The sequence below is a fragment of the Lepidochelys kempii genome, chromosome 9, assembly GCF_965140265.1.
Source record: "Lepidochelys kempii isolate rLepKem1 chromosome 9, rLepKem1.hap2, whole genome shotgun sequence".
Taxonomy (NCBI): Eukaryota; Metazoa; Chordata; order Testudines; family Cheloniidae; genus Lepidochelys; species Lepidochelys kempii.
Window position 1 is genome coordinate 75,384,791 of NC_133264.1, and position 24,881 is coordinate 75,409,671.

At 41.4% G+C, this 24,881-nt stretch overlaps 1 protein-coding gene across 1 annotated transcript in view; it reads right to left on the minus strand.

Moving 5' to 3' along the window:
* Positions 1-24,881, minus strand: part of LOC140917648 (sodium/hydrogen exchanger 2-like) — a 65,247-nt gene that overhangs the window by 10,472 nt on the left and 29,894 nt on the right. The window contains exons 6-12 of the mRNA XM_073360919.1: positions 22,208-22,297; positions 15,948-16,018; positions 11,646-11,810; positions 10,283-10,394; positions 8,868-9,002; positions 8,476-8,505; positions 4,075-4,141 (exon numbers count right to left, since the gene is read on the minus strand). Of these exons, the coding sequence (XP_073217020.1) occupies positions 4,075-4,141; positions 8,476-8,505; positions 8,868-9,002; positions 10,283-10,394; positions 11,646-11,810; positions 15,948-16,018; positions 22,208-22,297 (670 nt within the window). The remainder of the gene's footprint in view (positions 1-4,074; positions 4,142-8,475; positions 8,506-8,867; positions 9,003-10,282; positions 10,395-11,645; positions 11,811-15,947; positions 16,019-22,207; positions 22,298-24,881) is intronic.

The following is a 24,881-nucleotide window of genomic DNA, read 5'->3' on the forward strand; positions in this document are numbered from 1 at the left end:
TCTGTCTACAAAATGTCACTCGGGCTAGTACTCACATTTCTAAGGTGCATGGATGTAGGACTCCAGCCAAGCCTCCTGGAGAAACTCTAATGTGAATGAGATCACCAGAACTTTGGGATTATTATTATATTTGTATTACAATAGCATGTAGAGGTCAAGGCCCCATTGGGCTGGGTACTGCATAAACAAAATGCAATCCGTGCCCCAAAGAGTTTTCTGTTTCCCCTCATACCAGAAATGTAAATTTGACCAGATCAACGAATGAAATATTCTGATTGAGTTTTGTTTGGGTACCAAACTATATCAGAGGTTAATGGAGAATCCATGCTGAACTACACTTCTCTTCCGATGTCCAGGTTGTTAACTGTAGGTGTTCACAGTCTGAGTGAAGGAGTCCCTGCTTCAGGAAGTCTGGTGTTTTCTGCAGGTACAATGTGAGGACCGTGGCTGTCCAAAATGCCTTCTAGGCCAGTGGAGGACAAGAAGGAGGACTTAAACTCTCCACTTTCCACTTTTCTGCATCCTTTATGAGAACTGTCCTGAAAGGTAGGAGATTCTTCTCTACCCAGGACATTATTTCTATTGCCATGGAGAAGCTTTGACCTCTGGTTACTTCCTGGTTTCAGAAGGGATATAAACATTCATGCCTGAATTATAAGACAACCTCTACTGGGAGGTAGGAGGAGACTTCCTCTGCAAGTACCTTAATTGCCTACTTCATGGTTCTTGCAAATTCTACTGACGTACTGGTTACTGTCATCAAAAAGATATTGAACTTGAAGGACCACTGCTCCAATCCCATATGGCCATGTTTGTGGGGTTTCCTTTTATTTCCTTTAAGACATACCCTGGTAGAGGTTTCAAAATCAATCAAAAGGATGCATACCATGAGATTTGAACACTTGTCTTCCAAGTATACTTGTTTTCATAGTGAATATACAAAGATCTAGAGTGGACATTGAGCTCACTTTCAGCATGTTGTTTGTACTTACCTGCCCATAAAGTGGAATTCAGAGGTAACCTGAGAATGGCACCTAAATTTGGACTGCATCAAGTGTATACTTCTGTGTCCTCAGAAGGAATTTCTGCAGGTGCACTTTGAGAAACCTCCTTGAGATGCACCAGTAATCCTAGCCATTGGAGATAACTGGATACTGATGACCCCTCAGGAAATTACTTATGCAATGATGGATCTCTGCAAATCTTTACCATTATGGTCAAATAACGGCCAGAACTATGTCTGTTTTGACCACTGCGTGAGCAATTCTCTGCATTGATATCAAAAGCTTTTCTTGATTTTGACGAACTGGTGGCTATAAATCCTTTCCAGCAACTGTCCAGTTATGAATAGGTCTGTATCTCTGGGCAGGGTACTTATCTGTGTGTAGCGTGTGACCTGTGCCTTGCTGTGAGAGCTACCAGGTACTGGTAGGGCAGAGGTCAGATCAGAAGGAAGCGTCTTGTACAGGAATTGTGAACTCTCTTACACAAATACTCCATTTGTTTTTGAAATGCTGAGGATTGTTAGTTTGGAGGAAATTTTATCTAGGTTTCCTTGGAAGCTTCTGCTCCAGATTTTTCCTCTCTACCAGGTGATAGTACCTTCTTGAATACCCAGGGTATTGGCAGCTACCAATGGATTGCTATGCTAGCTTTGATAATGAGGCTGAGGCTTCTCTGCAATCTCAGTTACTAAACTCTCTAATGTTTCCTCCTATAGCTCCTCACCTGTAAGTTTGAAGGCACAAGATACCTGTTTAGAATGATCAATAACTATTCATGCGTGTAACATGGCTTCCTTGTAGCCACCAGCTTAGAATCCATTGCTCATCACAAATCACGTCATGGGTTTGTCCAAAGCCAGAGGCAGGGCTGCACAGAAAGGACAGGCTTGTCAGATATGGGAGGGGCCGTGAGCATGACACAGAGCCTTGGGAGAGCTTCTGTACTGGAGAAAAGCCCCAGCAAACCCAGCTTCTGTGCTGGAGAACACAAAGGAGAAGGGGTGTCCCCCTGATTTCACCCCTCTTGTTCAATAACAACAATAATCGCTGCCTTGCAAAGGACACATTTGCTTGTTTTCAGTTTTGGGACCCAGAGTCTCTGGGGTTTGTGGGACTTACTCCTGAGTATCATGAAAATCCCTTGACTCCAAGTGGGAGCAAAGGGGGCTGCTCCTTTCCCCAGGGAGCTGAGGACCAGCTTCAGTTTTGGGGAGAGGGGAGGAGAAGGATTTTGGATCCTTCAGGATTTTCCCCCCTTTCCAGCCCAGGTCTGTTGCGGAACTTACCACCTACACTGGCTGGATAGCTTCCTCCCCATCTTTAGACTCCCTCTGAAAGCTCAGAAGCTCCTCACTGGGCTTTTCAGTGTTGCAGTGGGAGCTCCTCAGAGCAGGGTAAGGGCCCGACATGCTGGTCTAGCTCTGAGCCCCATGCCCTGGCAGTGTGAGGGTCAACTGGCTGGGAACTGGCAGGGAATAATTCACCTTCTGAAGAGCCCATATATGTTGCCTTGTGTAGGGAACACCACTTAGACTTAAGCCAGCTGTTTGCAGGACAACTCTGCCATGCCTGAGTTGGGGCAGAGAACTCAAACAGGGAGGTGCTGCGTCAGTAGATCCAGGTGGCTGAAGTCACTGTGCTGCTCTTTATCTGATCCGGGAGGGGTGGAAGAGGAGGAGGAGGAAGTCATAACTGCACAAAAACAATTACAAATAGAGGTTTTAAAACAAAATGGTTGGGAGAAACTGAACCAGCAATTGGTTTCGCCACCAGAGGCAGAAAACCTGGTGGCCTGGGCTTGAGGGCAGAGCTTAGTCTTGGAGCCTACAACGATAGCCCTGGACTGTCTCCGACTTCCATAGATGAGGGTATTGACCCATCAGTAATGAATGAGGGGGAAAGCTGTGCAACAGAATATAGCAAGGTGATATCCTACCAGCCTCTGGTTATGAAAAGGACATTGCGCATACAATGCTGAGGAAGATAAAAAGGGAAGAAAATTGAATAAAATGATAATAATGGGTGACTTCAGCGTCCCTCATATCACTGCTTAAATGTCACAAAAGGACACATCTTCTGTCTTGCTTAGCATGTTCATTCATTGACATTTAAGTGCCTAGGTACTAATCTGAGAATCCCTGCACAAGGACTGGGCATCTCATTTTGGTGCCCACATTCGAAACTTGGGTTCCCAGTAACTTTCCAAATCCAAGTCTTCATGTTATTCTCCTACAGATTCGCAGAACTTTTGTTCACCTACAGTTCTTCACTCGGGGCAGGGCACGTTCTCACTCCTCGCCTGTAGACTTTTGCCCCATAATGGAGGGGACAACACAAAGAGTAGTGGGAACTACCTGAACAGTTAGCTGTGAGTGAATACGTGTGTCCCACCCTATTATATCTGCCCTAGCTGTGGACATCAGAAATAGTGTTGCCCCATCTCTATCCTCAACCCCTCTCCTGTAACTCAGAGACAGTGGAAAGCTAGATATCTGGTGTCTGTGTATTTTAGCTGATAGTGCACACATTAAGGCTGCATATTTTATTTTCCACTCTCTATACGCTAGGACTATTTTACTCTACATATTTACTATATATTTTTACTATATTTACAGCCCCCATTTCGGCTTGTGCATGCTACAGACTGTGACCAAAAAAGTGGCCATGTTCCCAATTTACCTGTGAAAAACCCAGACTGGCACATACAAATTGGGTAGGTGATTGACTGACAGCCTCATCTGTGTGTGTAAAATAGCTGCCCACCCACTTTACTAAGTGCAATCAGTTCCTCAGGGAAAAGATTTCAGAGTAACAGCCGTGTTAGTCTGTATACGCAAAAAGAAAAGGAGTACTTGTGGCACCTTAGAGACTAACCAATTTATTTGAGCATAAGCTTTCGTGAGCTACAGCTCACTTCATCGGAGTGTGCAAAAATGAAAATTTTGCCCCCCGTGCTCCAGTGAATCCCAACAACCCAACTAATGAATCACTGATGTAACACTATTTCTTCTTCTTGAATATACCAAAGGGGAAAACATCAGCATGGTCACTCATATGTTTTCCCACTTACCACTTAAGGAACGGCGCAGTTTAGGCTTTGTGTCAGATCCATGATGTGCAGAATAGGAGTCATCCTTCTGTGATTATAAAAGGAAGTAGGTTAGGACTTTTATGGAGATAGCCTGTAAGTCTATAAATGATACTCATATTTCAGACACAAGCCATTCACGATTCCCATGCACTCTGTTTCCATTTGTTTTAATTTTGCCAAGAGAATACAAGAAAAACAAAAAGAAATGCTTCTAAAAATAGATTAAATACCCAGCATAGATTTCTGGGAGGAAATGTTTACCGACACTTATTTGTTTCATGTTGATGAAAGAGGTCTGAACTCTCAGGGAGCAATTTAGCAGATACGATCTGAAAGCAGCAGATCTGGAGTGATGAGGACCCAGCCAAGTGACTGAGCAGAAACTTGGCAAGGCCACATACATTTATTCCCTGGCTTTATGCCAAGTAGCCAGTGGAAAGCTTGCTAGGTAGCGAGCTCATGCTAATGAGCACTCTCTCCTTTTGCTTCCGCACTAATCTGCACTTCTCAGGAATTTCTATTAGCACAATGCAGCTAGAATTCTTTGATATTGTTTTAACAGGAAATAAGTCCTTTATGCAGCCATGATTTGGCTTGTATGTTCAGAAACCCATGCTGCCAAATCACTTCTGGCCACCTCCCAGCCCAGTTTTCAGTTTTGTTTTCTTTCTTTTTTCCCTTTAACCAGGGACCTGATGCCCTCAATCCATTGTTTGCAGTTTTGTTGACTATTTTAGTAACAATGGCTTCCAGGGTTGAACAGCAGTGGCCTAGCTCCCTGGAAAGCCATCCCCAAGGATATCCAAGGACTCTCAGAGCGTGCTCCATTCAGTCCCTCTGACACAATTACTAAAGGCAATATGTAATTTATGGCCATGCCTTACAAGCAGCTCCAAATGAGCCATTTAAAGGGGAGAGGGGACTATATGTGTGTTGGCAAAAGAACAGAGGGAAGAGCTAGTACAAATTTCAAGGGCTACAGGTGCAAGTGTTTTCTGGGTGCTGAATAATAATTAGGTATTGTACTAAGGCTCTGAAACCACAACACCTATGAGATTTTGGGTTGGATCATATCCCACATGTGCAGTACAAAGAAACCCAAAACATGAACAGTAATATAGAGCGTGCATTGTGATACATATCTACAGCAAACAGTAATAGGAGACCTTATCCCTGAATGGTCAGCGCTCTTCAATGATTCTTTCCCCTGAGAGAGGGTGAAACTAAGACCTGAAATTGAACTTTTTTGAGAAGAAGGATGGTCTTTGGGTTAAGCCTCTGAACTAGCCCTCAGGAAATCTGGGTTAAATTTTTAGCTCTGCCACAGATGTCCTATGTAACCTCAGATAAATCCATTAATCTCTCTGTGCCTCCATTCCTCACCTGTGAAAATGGGGTGATTAAATTTCCTTTCTTCATCTGACTGGCCTGTTTAGACTGTAAGCTCTCCAGGGCAGGGACTCTTATGTATATGTATAAGTAGAGTGACCAGCACAATGGGGCCCGGCTCATTAATTGTTACTGTAGAACTACTCGAATTAAAAAGCAGAGCTGGTAGAAACTTTTTGCATGAAAAGCGTTTTGCAGTGGAAAAAATGTCCTTTACAAAAAACATGTTGACATTACTGACATTTTACATGAAAATTTTCATGATACTTTAACCAAAATGTTTCCAGAAATTTTTAATGAAATCTGTACAGACATTTTTGTTTATGAAAATCCACATTTTGTTATTGAAAATTGGGCTTTTGGTCAATGAAAATTTTTGAAAATGATTTCAAATACTGTTGTCATAAAAATATTACCAAAAAAATCAGAAAAAAACCAGAAAATGGATCAATTTCAAACCCTGTGAAACAGACACATCTTTGAAAATTTTCATTAAATCATTCACCTGTTTTTTATCTAGCTCTAATGAGTAATAACTTTTAAATGCATCTGCCTTTTATTTTTTCCTGAAAAAAGGTGCCAAGTGGTTGAAGACTCAGGCCCCTAAGTTGTTAAAAGAGTTGAGATATGATTCAAAGTTAATTTTCTCTTATTGGATTTCTCTGCTACATCAGGCAGCACTTTTCTACTAGACTGTAAATGGAAGACGACATGCAAATTCCACCAGCACTGGATGCGTTAGCGTGATCCCTTGTACCTTGCTCCTACTTCCCTCTTAATTCTTCTGATCAGTCAGAGGGTATATACAAAACAAGTTTCTTTCAGGTTTCTTTTCAGATTTGGTCAGTAAGTATAATTGTAATAGTTCCACCTTGTGGTAAAATGCAGAATAGAATACTGCATGGAACAAGAACACATACTTTTCTCTGGTATAATGGTCCATATCTGTCTCAGATAAAATCCTGAGGGTCAAATTCTTCCCTGGAATCCACATAAAGCATAGTATGTGACCCTTAATTACACTTTAGTGCTCAAAAGTTCCTAGCTAGAGTTCTACAGGGTTTTCAATAATGAATCCTTTCTGCAGGTATATGGACTGTGTGTATCAACTTGACATAAAACTCTAAGCCTAAATGACATAATCTGAAAATATTTGGCTTTTTAAATCTATTTTTATCAATGCATTTTTAATTTAATCCAGCAAAAAAATCATTTGTGTGCAATCAAATGCTATAATTTGTCACTCCATATCATTCCAAGTTAATACACTGAGACTCTTTTAGAACACATATGAGACATCTTCATAGAATTTTCAGACATTAATCACATTTCTTTCATTTCTGTTTGCTGTAAAAATGACATCAGAAAATTACCAAGAAAAGGCCCTGACTGTGAAAACACATAGGTGAGTAGTCCCATTGACTGCAAAGGATTTCTCTCGTGTGTAAAGTTACTCCATGTGTGTTTCTAGGATCAGGGCCTCAGTATTTATATTTGTTCTAATTACAGAGTCCAAAAATGGTGCAGTTATCACCAAAATGTGGTGACATGACAGTCACTTTAAGCATAACTTTGTTAACTTTAACTTTCTAAATATCAGTGTTAACTTTCAGACAGTTTCATATTACAATTAACATAATGTAAAGAGACGTGTTGCAGTGCTGTATACTACCCTGAAGTATGCTAACTAAGTCCCCTGTCCAGTAATGAACTCTATCTGCATAAATCCTATTGCAGGATCAGTGCCTGGACTGTATCTTGGGGTACCTACTTCCTTCACAAGTTTGCAAAGTGAGCATGAATACAGTACAAGCCATTTTGCTGACTCGACCCATCGCTTACTCACCAGATACAACACAAATGTTCTGGCTTTTGCTCCCTTTACTAAAGGGCATAACAAAGTTCTGTCATCTTAAAGACCCAATAGAATTATTTAGGGAAAGAATCTTCCCGAGTTTAATATCATGTGCACTGCAATATCTAACAGACACAACAGAGGAGGTCTATGATGGTGTGAAAGGGTTAATCGCTGAATGTCCTTACTTAAAATATATAATCTTGCTCACAACATTAGCATTAGTTTAACTTAGCTCTTTTTCAATTTAATTATACCAAATGTTCTACAAGAAAATGCCATGTTGTCTTCTATCTATTTTTAATTATAAGTATCAATCAGCATGTAAATGATCAAATTAAATCTTTTTGGTTGTTTGCTTCTACAGCTGAAACACCTTTCTGTGAATGAAGGACTAGAAGTAGAGGCATTTGGTACATTACTTGATATTTTGATTGGCTCTTCAGTGACTGGATTTTCAACAAAGAAATCTGAGGGGAATAAAGCTCATGGGGGTTTAGAGGGTCTATGCTGTCCGGGAAATCACTAGCTAAATAATCATTAATCATTTAACTACCATACTTTTCTCCTCTGTTATATAATTTTATTCTTATACACATTAACAGTCACAGTTTGCCCTTGGACACTTGACAGCAATTCTGCAATGCATTTAAGCATGTGCTTATTCCCATTGAGCACATGCTAAAGTGCTTTGTTCAGTAGATATGAACCGCTGAATTGGGGCTTTGGAAGCTAAATATTTTGGTCCTGATCTTGCTCGTTTGCTTGAAGTCAATGTAAGTAACGGATGTCATCAAGTAGTCACAGTTGTTTGAATCATGCACAGTAACTAATAGTTAAAGTGAAATAGTTTGTCAGTTTCTTTTTTAATTCAGAATATGTTAATGGTAAATCTGGCCCTAAAGTGGGCTTTTTAGGATTTAGGTATACTATATTTCCTTTGATTTGCTTTTATTTCTTGAAGGCTTCTCAAAACTGTAACTAGTTTAAAAAATAACGTCAAAGTTGTGATATAAAAGCCTTACAAAAATGGCTCTGTCTTTCTGAAAAAGTTGTAAAAAAATATATATATTTACAGTACATCTGGATTGATGATAACTTGTGCCCCCAAGTTTCAGCTTGTTATGAAATCTTACCAGATCTCCTCCCCGCATGAAAAACAGGCCCTTATAACAGAAAAGCCAAGTGTCAATTCATTAAAACTGCTAAGTAAATAACTGTCCTAACACTGATAGAATATACGATAACCATTAGCTGAATTGTGCTACTGCTCATTCATTTGCAAGGGATCTGAATTTTTCAGGTAACCCAAGACTTTTGTACTCACTAATATTCAGATGAAGGTTAATAGAAACTTTTATTAAAAGGTACCAGAATCTCTTTTCTTTAAAATAACAACTTTCTGGAGTTTGGTGATAACATGTATATCTGTTAGTATGAGACTCCTCACCACTGAATATACAAGAGAATGAAAAGGAATCATGCATCATGCCTCTTTACAATTAAAAGATTTCCCAGCCCTCCATACCTCCTTTCTAAAGTGATCAGAGTCACTTCTGTTCATAGGGATTCGAAGGCTCCTGTGTCTGAGAATCAGGATCTCCTTTGCCTGCTCTGCTGTCCCACTTTCTCCAGGAAGCGTATGCCTGTTATATGCTGGCACCTGCTCACATAAATCATAAATCATATAGATCCAGCTCCCACTGAAGTCAATGGGAGTTTTTCCATTTAATGGGCTTTGGGTCAGCACCATATGTAACATCACAAAAATAAATTTCCCAGGTGTAAACTTCTATAGCCCAATTCTGCTCTCACTTCCCCTGGTGTAGACCTGGAGTATCTCCGTTGGCTACACTGGCCATACTCCAGCTTCAGACTGGTAGCAAAAACCAGACCTTGATTCTTTGCGCCCACTTTTTAATGTTTCCCCAAAAGCCTTATCTTGTTGCATCTCTTAGCACAGCAGCAAGACAAAAGGTGGTAGCTCTGTGCCAAGATACCCATATTAGCCACATTCCTAATGATTTGGCATTTCATGCCTAAGCCAAGAAAGCAAAGGCTTTAGTTGCGTTTAAGAGATAAAGCTCCACATACCACCATATAAACAGTTCTTAGATAGTATAGTATAGCATAGTGCAATTGTTCTGCAAACAGCAGGATTTCCTATGCACCCAAGGGTAAACATTTCATGGCAAAACTGTTGAATAGCTTTAAAACATTTTTCATTTAATTATTACTATAGGGTCAAACACCTGTTGCTGCTATTGGCCGAACTCTTTGCACACACCAGGAGCACCCTGAATCCCTCCACTCCCCTCTCACCACCCTCCCATCCCCTTCTCTTTCAGGGACTCCCTGAAACCCAACACCTTATCCCTCCATCGCCCCCTCCCCATACCAGGGGTTCTGTATGGCCCCCATTTTCCCCTCCCCCTATGACAGGAGCTCTGTGTGCCTCTCCATTGCCCCTTTGCCATATGCCAAGGGCTATGTGTCCCCCATGCCCTCCTTCCCCCATACCACAGTCTCCTACCCCATGCCGGGGGCTCTGTGTGCCCTCTCATTCCCCCTTTCCTCTCTTTACCTCCCTTGCCCCCAAACCATAGTCCCCCATCCTCCCACCCTGCCAGGGGCTCTGCATGCACATGCAATCCCTCTTCCCCCCACCATTCTCTCTCTCTCTCTTTCAGGGTGTCAACATTTTTAAATTGTATGGGGAGGATGGACAGAGCTAAAGTTACCACATTACAGACAGACAAACAGAGGAACAAGCTGGGTGTTAGTCTTCACTTTGCTTAGTCAACTATTCGCTCTCCATAGAGGGAGACCTTTAGTAGCTCATCTAAATAATCCCAATATCTGTGCATGCTGCTGAAAATCATACTAATAATATTTTACAATTCATGTAACTACTGTACTGTAGCTTGAGTGGAAAAACCTTACTGTTCTCCTTATTTTGTATAGGTTCCTTGCCAATATTTTCTGTATATTCTCCAGCACATCTGGATTCAGAGAGTCCGATTCTTTGATCATTGTGGCAGACCTGTGGCTGTCACTGCAAAGAAAACACCTGGGTTCTTCATCAGTGCGTAGTGCATGAGATAAATTGCAAAGGCACTTAATGAAGCTGAAGTTACAATTAGCAGCTTGTTTGTTGAGTAGATAGGCTAATACAAGGAGATTGGATTGGTGAACAGCAAGAACCATGAAAGAGCAGAAATGTCAGGGGGAGATGGGATCAGAGTCATGTTACTTTAATTTCTGACATAATTGCCCAAACTTGCCATTATTTTCTCCATAATTTTTCAATGATTTTAAAGTTTGCCACCAAATGCATGTAAGTGTTGATTGTTCAGGTCCAACCTCAGCACAACTCACTGGGAGTTACACACCTACCCCTGCCAGGAGTAGAGACTGAGAGCTTAGCTCCTCTGGCACTGCAATGGGATTGTTCACCAAAAGCATTTTCTTTATATCTGTCTGGGCTACACCATCTCTTCTCACAGAGCAGCCAGCAAGGAGGGGCGAAGGGAGCAGGGAACTCTGCCAGGTTTCCAAGTAACTGTTCCCTCCAGGCAGGGTGGGCTATGTGCGGGTGCAGACTCCCAACCCCACAGATCCTGAGTATCCACTCGGAAGGGAAGGTTAGTCCTCGTCCAATGGACGCAGAGGCATCTGCAAGGAAACATGGTCAACCTGGCCCCCTTATCATCTGCCCACAAGCTGCGCTGCTTAGTCACTCTGCAGCTGCTGCAGCTGCAAAAGGTTGACCTGCAGAAAATGCTGCTTTAAGATTTGATATGTGTGAGGGTCCCTTGCCCATGTCCCATTCCCTGCCTCCAGGTTATGCCTCCTCCACACCTGTAAGCGAGATTAACTATCTGCGTTAACACCCCAAGCAGACAACTAATCAGATCTGGTGACCCAGCTACTCCAAATCATACCACAATTTCCATTAGGATTTTAAAGGGTTCTGATATAAAGTTATTATACAACCATTACGTGCCAGGGGATTGGCTAGCACTTTAATCTTTCAAGGGCCCTATCTCACAGTATGGATAAATCAAACATGGATTGACTGAATCTGGTTCAAATGGTTAAACAAGAAAATATCAACCAAATTTTACAATTTAAAAAAATATGTAGTCATTTATATTTTACCTAATGCCACAAACATGCTAATGTCTGTGTTACGAGCAGGGACACAGCCCACCTGCAGTCAGGACTCCCAAGCAGGGAATCAACCTCCCATCAGCCTTTCTGAAGTACTATTTGTGTCATTACACCAGGCTAGGAAAACACTTACAGCAAAGATGTATGGGACGGCTCATGAATTAACTGCCCTGCTTCTACTAGCTCAATGGCATGTTTCCTCTCTAGCTTTTCGTAGAGCAGCACAATACTTGATTTTGGCTGGTCATACTCTCGGAGTAAGAACTTCTGAAGATACTTGCCGTTGAAATATTCCAGTCTGTTCAGGAACAAAAAACAAACAAACACTGCTGTACTGATACTGTGACGCTCATGACTTGAAGAAAACAAAAATGAAACACTGCTGTGCTGAACCTTTGTTTGAACAAAATTGCACTGTCTCATTCTTTCCTCCCCAGGACACAGAACTGGTTCTGGCAGATTGGCTGTTGTTCCTTTAGACATCTGCTTTCCAGCAACTAGTGGGTCAAGAGCCCCGTCCGGCCCACCTTGCTTTGTGGGTGTGCAAAGAGCACAGGGTTGTGCTCTATATTAATTCTATAATTTGGCACATGAAGCAAGTTAGAGCTTCTCAGAATGCAATTTGTAATGCAATAAAATGCCTCCGAAGGGCCAAAATGATTGTGAACTCCATTACCGTTGCTTATTACATTCGATCAAACAGAAGTGACTGGGATCAGTCCAGCAGCTTCCAGAATCCCCTCTCGAAGCAGCTCCCAGCTCAGTACTTGAAGGAGATCTAGTTCACTTCACATACCTGTACAGATACTCAAGTTTGGCCATTGTTTGGCATCATATGTCTCTCTCTAGCCAGCAATTTAGCCTAGGTACTAAGGTTCAGGTACTAGGTAGGTACTGTACGTTCAGAAAGAGCCAGTCCTGAGTTGCTTAGCAGACAGCGTTTTCAACACCCTCTAGTGGTCATTCCAAAAACAGTCATTCTTAACAAAAGAAGGATCTGTCAGATTACACATACAAGAATCCTTACCATGAAATTAGGTGTGCATGTTTGTAGAGCAAATAGTAAAACATGGTAAATTATTACCAGTGCACTTTAAAGGTCTTTTTCTTTACAAAAACAAAATGCACATGTATATACAATTTACCTCATGTTTAATGAAAATTTGGCATTTTTGTTATGAAAATCTCAGTGGATGGTCCATGATTTTTCAATACCTCAAAGTAACACAACTGTCTTCAATCACTGTTCCAACCAGCATTGATCTTACATTATTTACAAGAAAAACAAGGAAAAGCTACATTTTCAGATTCATAACCCTTCACTGATCTAAACACAAGGATGACTTACAGCAGGAGCACTGGCAGGAAAGAGGAGAGTTGGACAAGCAAAAGGAAGGAGGAGTAAATATAATTAAACCTTAAATGTAAAGAACAGCTGTAGGTTCAACAAATGCAACTGTACAGATTCCTAATATGAAGTGATAAAAGATAACTAATAACAAATAACAAACAATAATGGTAATAATTAGGGCTGTCGATTAACGGCAGCTAACTCACGCAATTAACTCAAAAAAATTAATTGCGATTAATTGCACTATTAAACAACAGAATACCAATTGAAAATTATTCAATATTTTTGGATGTTCTTCTGTATTTTCAAACATATTGATTTCTATTACAACACAGAATACAAAGTATACAGTGCTCACTTTATATTATTATTTTTGATTGCAAATATTTGCATTGTAAAAATGATAAACAAAAGAAATAGTATTTTTCAATTCACCTCATTTAAGTACTGTAGTGCAAAATCTCTTTATCGTGAAAGTCAAATTTACAAATGTAGATTTTTTTGTTACATAGCTGCACTCAAAACCAAAACAATGTAAAACTTTAGAGCCTACAAGTCCACTCAGTCCTATTTCTTGTTCAGCCAATTGTTAAGACAAACAAGTTTGTTTACATTTACGGGAGATACTGCTGCCTGCTTCTTATTTACAATGTCACCTGAAAGTGAGAACAGGTGTTCGCATGGCACTTTCGTAGCCAGTGTTGCAAGGTATTTACATGCCAGATATACTAAACATTTGTATTCCCCTTCATGCTTCAGCCACCATTCCAGAGGACATGCTTCCACGCGGATGATGCTTGTTAATAAAATAATGTGTTGATTAAATTTGTGACTGAACTCCTTCGGGGGAGAATTGTATGTCTCCAGTTCTGTTTTACCTGCATTCTGCCATATATTTCATCTTATAGCAGTCTCGGATGATGACCCAGCACATGTTCGTTTTAAGAACGCTTTCACAGCAGATTTGACAAAACAAAAAGAAGGTACCAATATGAGATTTCTAAAGATTGTTACAGCACTTGACCCAAGGTTTAGGAATCTGAAGTGCCTTGCAAAATCTGAGAGGGACGAGGTGTGGAGATTGCTTTCATATGTCTTAAAAGAGCAACACTCCGATGCGGAAACTACAGAACTCAAACCACCGAAAAAGAAAATCAACCTTCTGCTGGTGGCATCTGATTCAGATGATGAAAATGAACATGCTTTCGTCTTCACTGCTTTGGATTGTTATCGAGCAGAACCCATCATCAGCATGGACGCAGCTTCCTCTGGAATGGTGGTTGAAGCATGAAGGGACATATGAATCTTTAGGGCTTCTGGCACTTAAATACCTTGGGACGCTGGCTACAATTGTGCCATGCGAACACCTGTTCTCACTTTCAGGTGACATTGTAAACAAGACATAGCCAGCATTATCTCCTGCAAATTGTAACCAAACTTGTTTGTCTGAGCAATTGGCTGAAGTAGGACTGAGTGGACTTGTAGGGGCTAACGTTTTTCATTTTTTGATTTTTGAATGCAGTTTTTTTTATACATAATTCTACATTTGTGAGTTCAACTTTCATGATAAAGAATTGCACCACAGTATTTGTATTAGTTTAATTGAAAAATACTATTTCTTTTGTTTTTTACAGTGCAAATATTTGTAATGAAAAATAAATATAAACTGAGCATGGTACACTTTGTATTCTGGGTTGTAATTGAAATCAATATATTTGAAAATATCAAAAACATCCAAAAATATTTAAATACATTGTATTCTATTATTGTTTAACAGCACAGTTAACCATGCGATTAATCGCAATTGATTTTTTTTAATCGCGTGATTAATCGAGATTAATTTTTAATCGCTTGACAGCCCTACTAATAATACCGCTGTATTTGTACCTCCTCATAAAAACACATATCTTTACATTTTATCACATGACTAGCGGTACTAAAATAGCATAGTAGTGACTCTGCTATGGTTAATTCTTTCATATTGCACTTGAGTATGTCAAATACTGGATCTCCAAGTCTGGATAGGGCATCCCATGTTTTCTGTCTTTGCCTTTAGTTTTTATTTTTAAAGGAAATGCATGGTCCATTAAAACCAAAACTAAAATTCTTAACAGGATCAAAAATGAGCTACAGTCTGTGTCCCCACATTCCCAGTAATACAGCAAAAAAAGTGGTCATGAAACACCCATATATATAAAATTAAAATAAAGAAGAAACAAAAATAATACAAATAGCCAAACCAAGAGATACTGAGCACACTGGAAGGACATCAATAGTCTAAGATTTAGCTATTTCTAGTGAGGTAAACCCTGGTTCAGGATAGCATTTTAGTCTTTACTTTGGTGCACGCTAGTCCCTCTTTGTTATTTGGACCATTTAAAACCAAAGTAAATGAGAAATATGATTTTTTGTCGCTTGTCCCAACTTTGTCTCACCAGTGTATGAAAGAGCCCAAGTGGTGAAAGCCCTGTGGCAGAGTCCCTGCTATATCAAACCAGTGCACCCTATCGGGAAGGGCTGGTTCCCTGGAAAGGAAGGGCTAGAGCTCCTGCCCTGAAAACTGTTCCAGATGTGCTTAACGTTACGCATGTGCATGACCCCTTCAACGTCAATGGGGTTACTCAAATGTGGCGAGTTAAGTATGTGTGTGTTTGCAGGAGCAGGGTTCTAATCAGCACAACACAGGAATGTGCCAGCAGACCAATCCTTGAAGCAACAAGTGTTATGTAGGGTGTTGACATGACACCTGGGCCCTTCATTTACAACATCTCCATGTTTTTGTTTCGACTGAGGGGGAAGGTTTTGGGAAGAGAAGAAAAGAGCCCTCTGTCAGTGAAGTACCACCATGTATGACATCCAAATTGGGGGAGGACGGGACGAGGAACAGTCTGTTCTGATTTGGTCCCACCTTTTGAGCTTAAGGAAAGAAAAGAAAAGCTGTCCCTCTTTGTTTGTGGCTGTCATCTGCTTTATGATACATGGATGAATGAAGCTCAGCTATCCCCGGTGGAACCGTACAGAAACAGAAACCAGACTCTTTTTTTTCCAAACATGTACATAGTTGTATTTTTGGCAAATCCTTACTTGTCTTTCCAGTAATACTGTCCCCAGTGTCCAGATATATCTTCTATGCCAGCCAGCAAATGATCCAAGAACTAAACAGAAGAGAGGATTTTGCTATACACTGGTTTATTATTGCATATATAACAAACTCTGTTGGATAATATCAAAAGCCAGCAGACAAAATGGAGGACATTTTCAGCTAGGTGCAGTAAACAGTAAACAAGAACAGGAGCTGTCTGCATAATTCCCCATTCAATCATCCATGCTTATTCCTTGGTTCTAGAATATGAGTGATTTGGCTTCTTTCTTTCAAGTGTGCGCAAGCAGAGAATAATCACTGAGGGACATGATTTTTATGTTACATGTTTTTTATGATACATGCAGGTTGGCCAATGCCTTGCATGCCCTGCATAGTGCAACTTGAAAAACACTGGAAGTTCATACTGAATGTTTGGAGAGCAACGTGTTTCAGGAGAAAGACATATTTGGTGCATAGGTGCTGACTACACAGGGCTGGAGCTTCTCCTGGAATAATAAATACCCCCATGCTGCAAAATAAAATCAATGACTACATTGCGTCTTAAACACAAGCGGCTTATTTCTATGTTAAATATTCTGAACAGGGAAATTTTCAACCTTAAAAAGTCTCCTGAATGTCCCAAATTGCCTCCCCCACTGTTGTCACCAGTACAACAGGCAGCAGACTCTGCTATGCCACTGTTCATTACCCCCATCATACAATTATTTCTGTGCAGCTTCAACCAGCTCTAATTAGAGAAATCTCCTTTTGCACACAGGGATATGCTAAGCTTTCAGCAAGTAGGTGTTAATCATGTGACAGTGCTCGCTAAACCAGCCTCCTCCAATCTTTGACTTCCCCTGAGGCTACAACACAGCAACCTAACATGGCTTCAGATGTGTCAGACTGCACCTTACTGGGGCTTCTCAGCGCAGGGGCTTCTCAGCACAGGTCTACACTACAGAGCTAAGTCGACCCAAGTTACACAATTCCAGCTACATGAATAACGTAGTTCAATGGTGGGCAATCTGCGACCCACGGGGCGCATGAGGCCCATCAGGGTAATCTGATTGGAGGCCACAAGATGTTTTGCTCACGTTGACCATCCGCAGACAGGTTCTTTGCTCCCAGCCAATGAGAGCTGTGGGAAGCGGCAGACAGCACGTCCCCGCAGCCCGCCGCTTCCCGCAGCTCCCATTGACCAGGAATGGTGAATCACAGCCACTGGGAGTGGTGGGGGGCCATGCCTGTGGGCGGTCAATGTCAGCAAAATGTCTTGCAGTCCGCAATTAGATTACCCTGATGGGCCACTGACATAGCTGGAGTTGACGTACCTTAGGTAGACTTGCTGCGGTGTCTACACCACACTGAGTAGACGGGAGAAACCCTCCGTCGACTTACCTTATATCTTCTCGGTCAGGTGGAGTACTGGAGTCATGAGAGAACGATCGGCGGTCAATTTAGCAGGGTTTCACTAGACCTGCTATATCCACAGTCAGTGGATCAAGCACCGTACTTCAATCCCCTGGTAATTCTAGACAAACCCTGTCACATTAAACTAACTCAACTGAGCTAACACACCTGAGAGGCACACTTTTTTTGCCCATCAAACCAGGACCTTTAAAAGGTGGTTTGGGAGTGGGAGTCCATGACATTTGATGCCACAGAAGTTTTCCTTTTCATTTCTCTCCTATTACATTTATAGGGCTTCATTTTTCCCTTTAGCTAGTGGTAGTCAATGCTAACGAGACAATACTTGGTCTCCCAGGCTGAGTTTAGTTTGAGTAACAAATACCCAACCCCACCTCTGTTGGATCATATTAAAGAAGTTCTGTATTAAAATCACAAATGAGTTTGATTCCCCATAGTTTAAATTCCAGGGTATTACTAATTAAGAGGTCTCTTGGTTTTCGGTACTGTTTCTCTCCCTCTATGTGTGATACTTGCAAGCTGCTAATTGTGTTAGTACATTCTAAGACAGAGTCTGTTCTCAAAGCAATTCTCTGTAACAACTACTCACACAGAGAGAGACTCAGAGCAATACTCTGTAACAACAGAAACAGCCCCCAAAGACTCCCCGCCCTTTGTTGTATTCATCTCGCTTTGTTAACAATTGTGATTAAAATAGAGATAGAGGATGTATGTGGATGGATGCTTGGTGTGGATAATAACTGAATGATCAGGGAGGTGCCAGCCTAAGAATCCAGTGTCCAACGGCTGAAGAAGGCGTCAAGTGGAAATAAACAGAGGACCTTTGGGGGCAGACTGGAATCCACCCAACAGCCTCAAGAATGGGAGAACCAAAGAACAAGATAACATCTGGCAGCATGGAGCCGTCAGGAGTGTGCTATCTGCTGATTGATTCAGCAACAGCATGATGAAGCAATTCCCATAGACTGGCATAGGAAGAAATTCCTATAAAAATGGACTCTAGAAAGTGAGAACTTCGGGGTCTGATTCTGCAAACCAACTTCCAGGAGCATCAGATGAGCATCTGACAAGGCCCTGCTCCCTCCTCATGTCCAGGCCACCTGGCCAGTGGCTTGGCATGAGCAACTCTAAGGCTGGTAACTATGATAACAACCTTGCAGAACCTGTGTGTGTGTGTGTGTATGTATGTGTGTGTGTGAATGAATGAATATGTTAATAAATATGAAATTGAATGGAATGTTATAGCTATAACTAACTGCTTACTATGATTCTTTCTGTATTCACAATAAATGTGACATTTTGCCTTTTCCCCTTTAATAAGATCCTGCTGGTTTTTATTTTATTGGTATAACACCTCCCTCCAGGATTTTTGGATAAGTAAGTGAATTGGGTGAATCATATACCCATTATATCTTAGGGGATGTCAACAGATACTACATCTCTGGCCCGTCTTTACACTTTCTGCCTTCAGATCAGCAAGGATCAGAAGCCAGAATCATTTACAGGAAGGTATTAATTATTATTATTTGTACAGCACCAGCAGTATGGTGCTGACAGGCAACTGATCCCCAGTGTAGGGTGGCTACAAGACATTCTGTACATTGGCTAGAAAGGTGTTGGGAGGGGAGGAGTGGGCAGGCTGTCAAGAGGGAGTGGCAGTTCTTTCTCAAAGGGTGCTGGCCTGTGGGGAGTTAGAACTAGGGAGAGCTGGCAGCTAGGAAACAGCAAGAAATAGGGATTGGTGGGGAAGGAAAAGTGGAGGTGGGGGAGAGCATGCTGCAACATGAAGGGTGGACAGTTTGCAGGGGAAGCTTTTAGTGAAAAAGGTGAACAATGGGAAGATGCCGGGGCAGCCAGGCCAAGCCAGCAAGGCAGGAATAGGAAGCTCTCCATTTGTGACTGTGCATCACCATTGCTGATGGAGTGAAGTTCACTCGGAGCCACTGTCACAGAGCGGTCACTGATCCACCAAGGCAGCAGATCGGCACATCTACTCATATTTATGGGTATCCATTTCCATTCTTGCATGCAAAAGTTCAGGCTGTCTAAGGACTGCAGAATTAGACCCGCTTGTTATAACACTAACACTGCAAATATTTCATTTTAAAAATCCTAAATTGTGTCTTTCAGTCAAAATGGTAAAAAGGGATCCCAGGCAGAGCATTACAATTATCCCCTCTGAAGAAATAAATTAAAGGAAGAAAGCTTCCTCTGGGTTCCTGAGTGCCTGCTTTCTAGCTAACTGTATCGTTACCATGTCTACTTAATTAGCACATACCTATTTTCAGCTCACATTACCCAATAAACACATCTTTAGAGATGATTTACCATTCATGCTCTAACAAAAGAAGGAAGTGGTTCCTGTTTGCTATAGGAAAAGCCTCTTCAGCCTATTGAACTGTTCCATTAACCTTAGACAAAGCTCTGTAATACATACTAATTGGGAAAATGCCAAGCCTGTTTCCTACAAGTGCTTTCAGAGCAAACACCTGTGTTTTCATTTTATTTGTTGTTGTTGTCAAAAAGAGAAAAGAAATATTCCTTAGGAATTAGTACTCAGGTAAAAATGCTTTGCCATAAAAAAATTCTATTCATAACTAATACTTTACCTTTGACAAAATGCTTCAAGGACACTGCCTAGTAAAATATCCCACTGCCATGACCAGAGAAAAAACAAAGCCTCTCCAGTTTGTTTCATGGGCGAGTTTGGCAGCATTTTGTGTACTTTCACGAGCTGTTTTCCTTGTATACCAATTCCCCTATTTGTTTCATTTGTGTTTGTAATACCATCAGTATTGGCAGTGAGACTCAGAAACAAGGGTACTACCTGGAATTGCTACCGACTCAGGTTTTTAAATGGACTAGATTCCAAATGATGTTTAAACATCCTATTTGTTGTGATATGTAGGACACAGTGCGCTAGATTCTGGCCCACACTGCAGACTCTCTGGCTGTTGCAGTGGTACAAAGGTACTCTAAACTATGCTAAATGGGCAGCTGAGCAGTCCCTTGGCATGCTGGAATCCTCTGTCCGAGTAGCTGGTGTAGCCAGTTCTACATCACCCCTACCTGGCCCCTTAGTGTGAGGGCATATCAGAGGTAGTAGGGAGCTTGTCCAAAGCACACTTCATTCGAGCAATCCCCAGCTGGCATAACAACCACATGGGAACTTAGACCAGCACTGAGATTGAGCCAAGTGTAAAGCCACCATAGTGTCCTCCCCATTCCCTACAGCTGCTCTGAGCTGAAATTTGTCACAGCTGAGGATGTATCCCATTTTGTCCTAGATGCAGTAGATAAAGGAACTGTCCAGGGAGTGTAAACTTATGGGATCTACTGAGGACTCTGCCACTGATCTGCTGCTTGACTATGAGCAAGTCTCTTAGCCTCTCTGTGCCTGTTTCCTCTCTTGTTCGTGTAGCTGTTTAAAAGTGACCTCAGGGAGGTTATCTTTATAATTGTAGTGCTTTCACCTCTCACATTTTAGAAACTGTTAATATTACACCAACTCAGATCTACCAGTGCTGAAACACACTAAATAAAGTTTTCCAATTACATAAAGGCTCATAGAAATGGCTGATACTTAACCTCAAATAGGAAGTGAGCCAAGTCCACCAAATTAAATTAGTTTAGAACTCTGTACTGCTGTGTTAGGGAAACGATGTACATTTGGTTTTTCGAGTGTGATAATCCCTTGCAATTTGAAGCTACAAATTAACATCCAATTAGATTTACCACTTCCTCGGGGCCCGGCCTTGCTCTGGGGCTCACCTGACAACTCTTTGCGGGCTATTTGTGCAGAACCTGTGCACACAAGCAGGGCAGCAAACAGCGTGGTAGCTGTTCTGCATAAACCAGGTGAAGGGACTTCTCAGCCCCTGCCCAGCCTATGTTTGCAAAGCCTTTAAAGTGGGCATTTCCAATGTATATTTTTGTGTGGGGGGGTGAATATTTGTGCTTATGTGGGCTAAAGCTGACTTACAACAAATGCTGGACATGGAAAATTACTACACAGGAGCCCTTCTTTGTGTCAGGAGTATCTTCATCCCAAGAATAGGATTAATTGCTCTTACTTCTGTGGCATGAATCAAATGAGAGTCTTTTCAATGACTTCAGCGGGCTTTGGAGCAGGCTGCTGCTGAGGGATCGAAGCTGAGAGATGTAATTGCCATGTATACGAATATATCCATATACATTACCACTCGACTTGCTATCATGTCCCAGCCAGTCCCCGCAACTCAGAGCTCTGACCACGTTTGGGGCTGTGTTTTCCTTTGGTGTCAGCTCTTTTCTTTTGCAGGGTGTCCTTCTAGCATGTGGTGATTATTAGTGGCCAGCCAGAACCCCCACAGAAACACAAAAAACAGAGCTACAACTAAGCCTATATGCTAACTTCTTACCACTAGGTTCAGAGCTGGGGCTAGTGCCTGGTGCACAGGGCACCAATGCCGGGTCATTCCCCAACTAGGAAAGCGCCCCCTCCCCCCATTGCCTCCTTGATCCCTTCCAGACAGGCGGAAAGGACCAGGTTAGGTTAGACTGTAAACTCTTTGGGGAAGGTATAGCATCTAGCACAATGGCACCCTGATCAGGTCCCTGTGTGCTACTGCAATACAAATAAAGAATAGCAGAGCTTACTACCTTCATATGACCCTGAGCCTGAAAGGAATCTGCATTCAGAAACCCCCGCTGAACTAAATAGGACTCTGCAAGGGCCGAAGGGTCCTCACAGCCAATTTGCTTGGCAGGATCAGGGCCTATTAGCAAACCAAATTGAAATGCTGCAATCACACCCACCCTTTGGCTAGGCATAAATTGCTGAGCCACTTACCCGGATGTGAATCTGTTCTCCCACTGTGGGCGCACTTTCTCTTTTTCTCTTCACATCTAATAAGTCAACGAGAGGACGGATGGTCATTCCCTGCAGCATAATGACACACACACAAATCAGGCTTTCTTCACAACACAGCAACTTTTCAAAGGACCAGCACGTTTTCTAGTTATATATGTTTTATCCTGTGCTGAAAATTTGCTGTTGAACAGCATCACCCACGTCAACACAAAATTAGCATAGCAACACAGTTCCCGAGGCACTCAATCCTGACTTGTTTCCAGGGAGAAGAGTTCTTTGGGCCAGTTTCTCTCCTCAGCTCTTTTGCTCTTTTCAATATGTGAAGCCACTGCCTGTGAAAAACTCTGTACCTGTTTGCAGCCCAAAAACTTTATTTACCAACAGACAAGCTATGTTAACGATTCCAGTCCTGTCACATATTCATAGATTTTAAGGCAAAAGGGACTTGCATTTCCTCTTGCATTATACAGGTCACAGAACCTCACTCAGTAATTTCTGCCTCAAGTCTATTAAAAAGCCACAATTAATTGATTTTTTCAGTTTGGTGGCCAAACTGAAAAAATCTGGGGGGGGGGGAGGGGGGAACATTTAGAGTCTAATTGAAACTGATTTTTTTTATTTTTTTCTCACCTAAAGAATTTTTTAAACACATTTCAGGATAAACAAAATATTTTGTTTGATCCAAAATTTTTTTTTTTCATTCTACTATGTTACATTTTCAGGTGGGTTTTTTTGTACCCTTTGCAAATAATTCAAACAAATCTAGCTAAATTTAGAAAGAAAATGTCATTTCCAAATGAACAATCAAAGCATGATATTTCAAAAATGTCAAAACAGTTCATTGTGATTTAAAAAATACAATGCATTTTTTCATTTTTCATTCAGTCAAAACTATTTGCCAAATTAAACCTAAATCCATTAAAAAGTTTTGGTCACCCTGAAACTTCCTGTTTTGGTGAATAAAGTATTCCTATGACAAATTTCATGCAGCTGTAAAGCCTAAAACTTCCATGTGAGCACTAGCATGTCTTGTAGAAAGAGGTCTAGTCAAAATTTAAACAGGTTAACAGATGACAGTGCTGAGCACTTTGCAGGAGGGACTCCACATCCTGCAGAGCCAAGCTAAGTGTTTGCCTGTTGTGAAGAGGGTCCTGGGTTCGTTAACTTTTTGATTTACTGTGTCATCTGTTATTAATCTTTACTGTCAGCATCTGTGATTTATCTATGACTCTAACTGGTGAGGGAGGAGGAAAAAAGTTTTTAAAAAATCTTTCCATGGCCTCATGAATGAGAAATTCTGATGTTCTGCTGTGATTACAATCCATTATATCTCTTAAGTTTGCCACTTTAAAAAATGGCTTTCCTATGCTATGCCTGCAGCAGAAATGATACAGTCGCTGATGCTCTCTTGAATGTCACAAGAGTTGGCACGGAGGACAGCTTTAATTGCAAGAACAATTAATGTGTCATTTTAACCACTAATGTCAATACAGAATTCATCAACATTCAGTGTAAATAATATAAATCTTACAAATTTAGAAATAACACAGATTGCAGATTAAGCAGCGCCTATGTAATTTGGCCTCTTGTCTTTTGCTGGATAATCAGCTGGGTTTGTTTTCATTTTAAACTGACAGTACTGAGTTCTGTGACCATGACTCCCAACTTCTCACATACACAGAAAGAGATTTCTATGGCTCTGATCCTGAGTGTTGTTTTATACGAGCAGGCCCCTGTGCTTGTGCAGAGCCCCATTGACTTCAACAGAGTTCTGGCGGGGGGGCTGAGGGGAGGGAGACTCCTGCAGCCACATGGATAAACTTGCTGGATCATGGCCTTCGTACAGATTGATGGCTGTATATAACCTGTGTGAAATGTATTACTGGTGTCAATCCAGTTGCTAGTGGACAAGTGTCCACATCACACAAAAAAAACAAAACAAAAACCTTTACAATTTAACAGTTCCTCCTTAGCAATTTCACCAGGGAAGTCACGGTCTGAATAGGCAGAGAGAGTGAACTATAAATGGAGAACATGGCATTTAGTTTTTAAATGACATTGAGAGAAAAAACAGTGAAGCTCCTTTGTGGCATTCAGGACAAACCAAAGGCTCTTTTGAGGACTTTATGGTGCAAATGGCATACATCAGGCCAGTCTGGGAGCATGGAGCATCTTTCAATTGCCCAAAAAACTTCACAAAATTACTGATCAGTCCTGCTGTGTAAATTTAGGAATGATGAGGATGCACTTGCCACAGGTTCAGACAGACCAAAATAGACATTATGACTGGGTTATATACTTCATGGCTATAACCATGCATGGCCACACCTAACTGCTTACATATAATGTTTTGGGTCTAGTAAAAGCATTGCCAGATAATCAGCTGGGGCTTTCCAAGAGAAAGAAGCAGTTTGTGTTCCCTCAAGATTCCTTGCACATCCCTTTACCCCTCTGCACCAGCATCAAGACCAACTACACTATGCCCTGCCATTTTTACTCAGTCTTTAGTCACACAAAAGCTCTCCCTGAGGTCAGGATTTGCACCATTATTAATACAAGCTGCTGACGTACATCAATAAAGAAAAAGCTTTAAAAACAACAGCACCGTGAATGTTATTTTTTAACAAATCATTTCTTTCTTCCCCCTTCCATC